At 34.6% G+C, this 9,965-nt stretch overlaps 1 protein-coding gene across 1 annotated transcript; it reads right to left on the bottom strand.

Annotated features, from left to right (window-relative positions):
- Positions 1-1,115: 1,115 nt before the first annotated feature.
- Positions 1,116-1,938, bottom strand: LOC111918772 (uncharacterized). Its single transcript, XM_023914394.3, has one exon. The coding sequence runs from the start codon at positions 1,916-1,918 to the stop codon at positions 1,352-1,354; it is 567 nt and encodes a 188-aa protein (XP_023770162.2). The 5' UTR covers positions 1,919-1,938; the 3' UTR covers positions 1,116-1,351.
- Between the last annotated feature and the right edge of the window lie 8,027 nt (positions 1,939-9,965).

Genomic DNA, 9,965 nt, shown 5'->3' with positions numbered 1-9,965 from the left:
GGTTTAAATTTAAAAAGTTGTTGGTTAATCTAAATTTTAAAATTTTAAAAGTTGTTTCTTGGTTTTTATAAGAAGATTTATTAGTTATAATGATGTTTGTAAAAAACAATCAATAAACATTAAAAAAAAAAAAAAAAAAAAAGTTATATTAAATAAACAAATAATTAGTTACAATGAAAGTTTAAAATACATATAAAAGTTTAGAATACATTTAAAATGGTTTTATTTTGTGCTCCGTGGTATGAATATGAAAGTAGGAAAAGCAAACGAGCATTAAAAAATAAAATAATATACTAAATAACCCTATATGGTAAATATGTTTAAAAGTATATTTATTGGGTATATATATGGTAAAAAACTCTATAGGATGGCAACCATTGCCATCTTGTCCTTCTAGTCACCTACTGGGTTCTTGGATACTTAGGCTCAATTGCATCTCATACTTACCGAGCTTGCGAGGAGACTTTCATTTATTTGCCCATGTCACATAGTTGCTCCTAGCTAGCTAACACAAGATATTTCCATGGTGGGGTTTCAACTGAACAACTTGGTTGGCTCTGATGCCAAGTGATTAAGTGAAAAGTTAATACTTAATCTGATGTTACCTTGGGAATCATTCTCGGGGTACAAGTCGAGAGCAATAGAGGAAAGAAAGAACATAGGAAACAGAAGAATAATAGGAAAGAAAAGAAATTGTAATTACCTGTTAAACAAGGTCTTTATTGCTAGGAATACTAAATAAAATTACATAAACATAATCTTTATTTTTACTAATTAAACTAACTAGAAACCTAAACCAACACAAAAGTACTGAAAAAATTGAAAGTTTCTGAAAAAATGAAAAGTTTCCCAAAATACATTACGCCAATAAAACCAATGATAATACACAGTTGATATCTAACTTGTTTTAAAAAGGCAGCTGTTGTACACATAATTATTTTAATTAGAAATTGAAGGTTTTTATTAGTGATGAACATCGACAGAATAATTACGAAACTCCATAAGCACAAACCTAAGCAGGCTTAGCACGACAAAAGTGACCGTATATCAATATATATAGTCAAAACACATCAACAATATACAACACACCTACTTTATATATAGTTCATACCACATTATTTGACTTGATCAACAATTATTTTAATTTTTTTCATTCATTAAAAAACATACATCCGTACTATATTCAAGAATTTGATTAGTAATTACATACTATATATTTAAAAGTAAACTTATAATTAAAAGTATAATACGTGGTCCTATACACATGAAAGCATATAATTAAACCTTTTAAAAACAAAGAGAACTAATTACTATACCTAATAACATGTTGAAAATGAAATCTTTGTTATTGTCAAGCACATGATATACCAAGAGAAGTTGGCATAAACCGATCAGAACCTGTTCTTGTGATCAATAACTTCATGTCGGGTGAAAGCCGATCAAACTCCGGCATGGTCTCCGGCACCTCTGGTATGGTGTGGAGAGCACTAGAAGTATCATAAACGTAAAAAGATCCATCTCTTGATGAGGTATGGTGGTTATGTCTAGGCCGGAAAACTGATCGGATGAGCTTGTTGAGGGAGCGACTGAGTCTGAAGGGTTTCTTGGAGGTGGGTTTGTGGTCGAAAGGTGGTGGTACTTGGTGGCGGAGGGAGGAGGAGGAGGAGGAGAGGTGGGGCATTGACATGGTCCTGGAGGATATTGCAGAATCAAGTTGTCTTTTGAAAGATTTGAGCTCAAAAGAGTCGTAAAGAGAGCTTTCGCAGTCCCATACTTCACGTTTGGGGTTGGTTTGCGGGGTTTGTGTCACTTTCTCCATCTTTCCACTTTCCATTTCTTCAAAAATTATCAAGGAGAAAAGGATTACATGTCCTTGAAATTTAATTATATAGAGAGATGGAGGAGAGAGAAAATACATGGTTTTACTTTCTTATGATATGATTAAATGATAGTTGATTACGTAATCGGTTAGTTATATAAAGTGAATGATGTACGCGAGGACACCAATAATCAAATGGGATTACAAACCGACGATAATTAATGGTTGTATTCTACTTTAAAGAAAGCGTCAATCTTTTATTTTTACCTTTTTGAGAGATTTTGATCAATATACAGTATGAAATATTAGACAAACTTAGTTGATAGCCGTACCTGGTAGAAGATATTTAGTAGAATTTTTTTTAATGTATGATTGTTATTTTAAATATGCTACTAACAAAATTTAAATATATTAATTATTATTATTATTATTTGTCATAGTAGTAATAGTAATAATGAATGTAATTTTATTTATTTATAGATAATAACCTAAAATGTATGGTATATATTGATAAAAAAAATAATAAAGTATATTGTTATGCAACAAAAATAACATGGTCACACTAGTGACTAATATCCCCTAAATTGTCATTTAAACCTTTTTTAATTAATTAAAAAGGAAGTATTCTGTTGACCTTTTGTATTTTTTTGTATTGAGATTAGATTGTGAGCTGAGTACGTGTGAAAACAAAAAGAGCATTAGAGGTCACGACCTTGGAATACAGACCATTAACATGAATGAGTTGTACATATGTTAGTTGATTGAATTTGGTGATGGCATTTAATGTTTGATGCGCAAGAACGATGGGTGTTACCTTATGCATTCTTTTAAATTTATGGTCGACATCTTTCTAATAATATTGGTGTTCAACTTCCGTGACATTTTTATTTAATTGACATGACAATGTGTAAATAGGGCATTTATTGTGACAGCTCTTAGATAATGTATTTTAAGGTTAAGAGACTGTTCGGTAAGATCTGAATTTTTAAGTACTGAATTTTTAAGAGGTCTGAATTTCTAAGAAGGACTGAATTTTTAAGATCTAAATTTTTAACAGACTGTTTGGTTGGAACATCTGAATTAATGTTCTGAATTATAAAAATAACAATTTTACCCTTCTATATTATTTTTTGATGAATTCAATATTTCTGCTAATAAAATAAATGACTTCATCTCTAACCTAACAACTAACGACTGGAATTAAGATTCAACATCATAATTGTTCATCTCTAACACACATCCAACCACTACATAATGCTGCACTTTTTATTACTAACGACTGGAATTAAGATTCAACATCATAATTGAATAAAAAACTAGACCTTTTCATTTATTTCTCAATAATTCAATATCATACCCTTATACTCCATCTTATAATTGATCCCCATGTCCATCAGCATCATAGACCTGTCACACAAAATTGATTGCAAGAAAATGCATCATGTCATGTTCTTAAACAATTATAAAAACGTATAAAGAATAATTCAACACTCCAAAGGTTTTCCTAAAAGGATTTGAAATGATCGATTTTTCAAACTTGAATCAATTATAAAATTGATTGTAACAGAGGATAGAATATGATTCAAACTTGAATCAATTTTCAAACAATAAAATAAAGACATACCTATGAAGGGTTTATTAACATTCAGATTAGGAAGGATCGATTTTTCAAGGATTTTTGATCAAAATGAGGCCAAAAATCATGGCAGAAAATGACTGGACTGAACAATGAATACAAGGAAAATCAAAACCATGGATCAATATCAAATGGCATATTAACTCCATGGACTAAATAAATCAAAATCGGATGAACTGATAATCGAGTTATGGCGCAAAAAACGAAGTACAATTCAATGTATTACTGAGAATCGATTTTTAGGGGATAAAAGAAGAACAATCAAAGGTCAGCGTCGATTATCGGGGGGAAAAAAACTTACCTGCAACCGGAGTTGTGATTTGTGACGATGGCACCAAAGATGTGTTGTGTGATGGAAATCGATTTCAAAGGCGAAGAAGAAAAGCTTACCGGCGGCGTTGGTGGAGGAAGGCGTTGGAGTGGCGGCCCTGGCGGAGGAAAGCAAGTGGCCGAAGGTGGGGTTTGATGAGTAACAGGAGAAAAATCACGTACCTTTTTTGCCTTGATCGAAAATGACAACGAGGAAGGAGCAGCCGCTGGCGGAGGCAGTCGGAGTGCGGGGGGAAGAAGGAGGTGGCGATCTACGTGCAGAGGGGGAAGGATGAGGAAGTTCAAGGAAAATAGGAAGCGTACGTATGAGAAAAAAAGGAGGCGTGTTTTATCCGGGGCATATAGGTCTTTCTTTCTTTTTCGGGGTATATATATGAATTCTTAAGAGATAGCCTCTTAATTTGTCACACCCCCGAACCAGACGGCGGAAACGTCCGGGAGCTGTTGTAACTCAATTGAATACCATCACAATGAATATACATGAAACATAACATCATTCGTCACCAACATTTGAATATTACAACTGATAGTGTTTGCATCCATTACATTGTCTCAAAACATTACATTCTCAAAAGTAGATTATTCGACACTAATTAACACACAACAAAACATCATTGAGTACAATTCTTCCTTCACTTTATCTGTTACCTGAGAATACAAGTATTTTGAAAAACGTCAACATATGAAATGTTGGTGAGTTCATAAGCGGTATTTGAAAAACAACGTTTTGTATTGCTTTGAAAAACCACCAGAAAATCCGATATTTTCTGAAAAGAGTTTATGAAAAAGTTTGTGAAGATCCATAAGTATGTTTGTTTGTTTCTATATTTGTAAAAATTGTTCATTAAACTTGTATACATTTCGAATCCGTATGTATTGAAAAACCCTAGGAAAACCCTAGGAAAACCCGATGTTTTCCTATTTCTTTGAATTCCATGAAATTAAAATGAAACCATTGCAACGCGTGAAGTTATCAATTCCAGGCGACGTCGGATTATTTTTGAGCATGATTAATTGCTATAAACACGCGTTACACAAACGACCAGTTTATAACTATACTAACGATCCCGTAGGCGTCGTCCGTACTAATCACGTTATCCAACCGCCCTGACTACGTGTAGTCCCACATCCGAAGAGAAAGAGGACACGAAGGCCCCGATGACTCCATTAACCGGTTGGGGATAAAAAAAAAGGTACGAGGGGTCCCTGACCCGCCTCGCATGAAATATCGACTTTACTAGCAATACCAAAGGACCCTTGGGGACCAATAGTATACAAGCCATTGAAAGTCCTTTTACGTTGTGTTAGATTGGTAAAACCCAACACTTCGTAAGGTAGAAGTCTTTAGGCCTTAAGATCAGGTCATTGGGCTAGCTAGGCCCAACAAGCAAGATTTTACACTTTGGGGCCCAAAGATGGTGCGTAGACGTCTGTGCACACTCGCATGTATATTGAATTCCCAAACGTTACTTGTATGAATCGAGATATCGTTGCGTTAGTAGTTTCGGGTTTTTATTGGTTCGAGACCGAACCAATTCGTTTAGCAACGACTTTTGGTATTGTTGTGTATTGTATTTCGTCGATAGTCGCAGTGCCATTATTTGATCAAATTGCGTGTATTGAATTAGCCTTGGAAGTTTTATGTTTTCAGCCCGTCATTGTTTGTAAAATTTACTTTTTCAACCCTTTAATTAAATAACTTTCCGGTTTGGTCCTTAAATCATTTTTCTTGACATTTTAACACCAAAAATTATTGAAATTAATATTTTTCAGCATATTTTTCATTGAAAACAGTTCAAGTCCCTGAAAATGCAGTTTTCTCGGTTATAACCCCTCTTTTTCACAATTTTGACAATTTTGGCCCAAATTGGAAAATTTTTGCAACTTTGGTCCTTTTTAAATTTAAAAAGCATTTTAAACCTTTGAAAAGGACTTGGAACACTAATAGTCCACTGTTTTACAGAAAAACACAGTTTTGACCCTCCAAAACAGAAAATTTCTCATAATGGGCCTTATTGGGCCAAAAATGTCATTTTTAGCCCATTAAGCTTGAAATTTATGTTTTAATCCTCCAACAAGCATATTTTCAGAAAATACATTATGGAAACTGTTTTGGCTCATCTCCCCCATCAGATTTCGAAATATTTCAATTTGGGCCCTTTAACTTTATATTTTTAGCATTTTATGTCCAAAAATTGAGTTTTTAGCCCAAAGAAAATGTTACTAAGCCATTTAGCTATTTTTCTTGGAACACTTTGTATGTAGGAATATAATTGATGCTAGTATCATTTAACATAAGGTATATCTCGGTTTTGAGGGGTTTTATGGCTAGATCCAATATTATAACACACAAAAATACACATATAAGCATGGAAATCATACAAGGCATACAAAACACATATAGATCTACACTTTCACTTGTATTCCCCCCCCCCCCCCCCACAAAACTCATAAAAACAGAAAATAGGGGGTATGAAGCTCACCTTGGGGTTTGGAAGTCGGTTTTGATGAAGAAGTGAAGAGATCTCGACCCTAGGTGTGTTATGGAGATGATTTTCGAGCTCTATGGTGCTATAAGAGTATGATTCACGAAAGTATGGTGTAAGAGGGGATTTTTGAATAGATCAAGGAGTGAAATCATAGATCTAATGAAAAACTTACCAAAGATGATGACCTAGGTGGGAAAACCTTCTTGAAATTCTTAAAATCACGAAAAATTGAGAGGAAAGAAGAGTGGTTTTTCTTGATAGTGTTTGAGAGGAAAGATGAGAGAATATGTTGGGTTTTAGAATGAAATGTGGAGGTAGAAAGGCCATATGGCCGTGAGTTTGAAGAAGGGAGAGAAAGAAAGGATTTCCTTGCCTAGATACATGAACTTACCTTGTTGTATGGTGGTTATTATGCATGGATGACCACCATGCAACATTGAGGTGGCAAAGTTAGGATAATTCATCTCTTTTCCTTTTTTTTGTTTTTGGGCCGAATATGGGCTAGAGAGAAAGGTGGTGGATTAACTTGGCCCATTTCTAGCCTTGGCTCGAAATTATGAGGCCCATAAGAAATCTTTCGGCCCATTGGACTCTTAGGGAGGCTCACGGCCCGAAATGGCAAAAGAAATTAGTTTAGGGCCCATTAGGGCTAATTAAATCCTTTATGGCCCCATCATGGTCCATTAGAGGTAGAATGAATCATTCTAGGACCAAATGACCCAAAATGTTATAGATTGATGAGTTGATGATTTGTTGGTCCCTTAGGCCCAATAAAAGAATACTAGTCCATAATGAATTTGATCTAGGATTTTTTTTAGGGTTTCCAACCCTTAGTTAAACATATGAGATGTATTTGAATGAGAATAGAGTATAGTAAGTATAGCCTTTTACAACGGATGATGTTTACATGGGAATAGAATTTCCTAGCAAGATGCCAGTTGTGACATAATTTTTCAATTAAAAGATAAACAAACAACCCCTAAGTTAAAGACTTTTTGTAGGGCTCGAGAGTAGGGTGGTATTTGCTTGGCATTTTTATACAGGCCGGCCCTAAGGATGTGTAAAAAGTGCATCCGTACAGGGCTCCGAAAAAATAGGGCCCGACTTTTAGCAAAATTTATCTAATTAATTAGTATATGTATATATATATATATATATATATATATATATATATATATGTGTGTGTGTGTGTGTGAGTGTGTGTGGGTGGGGGTGGGGGAGAATGGGCTAGGAGAAAAGAGATCAGAATATTTGATCAAAAGACCTACAACACTAGCACCAGGTCCAACTACTAAAAATACTTTTCAGCCCCTTCCAACTTCACCACTACCTCCCTTCCCTTTACATGTTCTGGAATTGTTGTTATGACACTTAGAACAAGTGACTGCCAGATATTTCCTGCTCAATCTACCAACTTGGTTGTTTTCTCCTAGCCCATTCTCCCCCCCCCCCCCCCCCCACACACACACAAACATATATATATATATATATATATATATATATATATATATATATATACACATACATACATATATATTGGTTAAAAAAATGGAGAAATCAAGTTAATTGTAAGCTCGCCACCTAATTATTGTTTAATGGTAATCTAGGCTAGGATTTCTTAAACCATCATGTAATAACCAAAATCAATCCCTCCCCTCTCTTCTTATTGCTCCCAGCCGAAGTCACCACCCCTCACCATCTTCATTTTTACTTTCAAATACTCTCAAAAATCGTCTCAAGAACTCCCCTTTCCTCCTAAAAATTTAGTGAGTTTGTGTGTGTGTTTCAAGAGAACTTCATCAAGAATCCATCCATTTTGGTAAGCTACTCTCACTTAAGAATTTTAACTTCATGATTATGTTTAATCTTGTTACTCATTAGCTCTAAACTGTGGATCATGCTTCTTAGAACCATCTAAGTTCTAAAACCTCCTCAAGAAGCCTGTTAGGGTCGAGATCTTCTCACATCTTCACCAAAAACCGAATCTATACCTTAAAGTGAGTTCATACCCCCTTGTTTTCGTTTTTACTATGTTTTGGAGGAGAATACAAGTTGCTATGTGATAGATCTATGTATTGGTGCATGTTTATGTGTCTTTTCTTGGTATAAGTTGTGAATATGTGATAAAACTTAATAAATATCGAAAACTCTAACAAAACTTGGTGGGATTTGTGAACTAATACTTTATACATCATATCATGAAGATGAAAGTGTTAAATATGTGTTGATTGTTGAAGAACTAAACAAAATCTTGTAAAAGGGCCATTTTTGACAAATAAACAAAAAGTTGATACTTTTATGACACTTACGGTTTTTTTACAAGGACTAAAAGAGTCATACTTATATCAAGGTTGTAAAAATAATTGGACGGTAGCTCGGCGGTCGACTGACGATAAGCGATTAATCAAACTCTGCGGGGATTAATCGGGGACCCTAAATTGTTAATAAAATTATTTTAAAAATTAATATTTCCTAAAAAATTAAGTATTTGGAAATTTTAAATTTTAAAATTTTGAAATTTTAAAAATTTTAGTATAATATTTAAAAATTTAAAAGTTTAAAAATTAAAAATTTTAAAATTTTGGTGTAATATTTGAAAATTATTTTTTTTGAATTTTGTAAATATTTCCCGCCTATGACCGTCGAGGACCGCCAAGGCTGCCAAGGACCGCCAAGCCCAAGTTTGACCGATTTTGACCAATTTCCGCCAAGCACCCTAATCGTAATCGGTTCGAGGTGGCCAGCGATTAATCGGCCGCCAAGGCCGATTTCTGCAACACTGATTTATATAAAAATGAGTTTTTATAATATTGATGGTGTTAAAAGGAAATGGGTTTGCCTCTTCAAGGACTAAAAAGACAAAATTGCAAAAATGGTCCCTGTGGTATGCATTTTTTTGGGGTTTTATTCCAAACCATGAGTTTTTTTTATTGGTGATCCTTTGAGGTAGTTTGGTTGCGTTTTTAGTCCCTCGGTAAAATGAAATGACTGTAATACCCTTGGGGTATTTATTTCTCATTTTTCTTTTAACTTTTTTTAAATCTAATAGTTATTTTTAATAATTAATAAAAGATCTCTCTCTCTCTCTCCACGAACCCACCCCATGTTCATCTCCTCCAGCCAAACCACCTGATTGCAGCCCTAGAAGATTAATTATGTTTGTAAACAAAAAATGATGAATGACCATATCGAATCAGTTGAAAATGCTTAGATCCTACCTAACCAATTTATCTCCTCTAAGTTAATTGCATTTAATCCTCTCGTTGATTCCCTTCCATTGAAAATGCTCTTCCACCTGACAATAACCCATCAGTCTTCCTCGTTACTCACTATCACCAGAGTTTCCGCCGATAACCTCGCTAACATGTGAAAGCTTCACTGATAACCTCGCCTATCGATCTCGAAAACAGAAGTGACAGACATTTTCGGTAACCTCCGCCAGTGACCTATGATGGCTTTGTATTTGATTTCTCCTGTGGATATCATCAGTGACCTCTACGGTGGATGGTGGTGGTCAATTGTAGTGGTGAGTGTGGGGTAAGTGACATCTCTACTTTACCTCTCTAACGAACTTCCCTCTTCCTCTCTACACCTCCTTGAAACAACCATTGGCTTTGTGGAGGTTCACCCGATATGACCAAATTGGCAACAAAAAAAACGAAGACAATTTTTAGACATTGTTTCCGATTTG

The sequence above is a fragment of the Lactuca sativa genome, chromosome 6, assembly GCF_002870075.4.
Source record: "Lactuca sativa cultivar Salinas chromosome 6, Lsat_Salinas_v11, whole genome shotgun sequence".
Classification (NCBI taxonomy): Eukaryota; Viridiplantae; Streptophyta; class Magnoliopsida; order Asterales; family Asteraceae; genus Lactuca; species Lactuca sativa.
This window is presented reverse-complemented; position numbering and strand designations above follow the sequence as displayed.

What these genes read in the sequence shown, in the direction of transcription:
- LOC111918772 (XM_023914394.3), bottom strand. Translation starts at nt 1,918, where the DNA reads ATGTATTTTCTCTCTCCTCCATCTCTCTATATAATTAAATTTCAAGGA.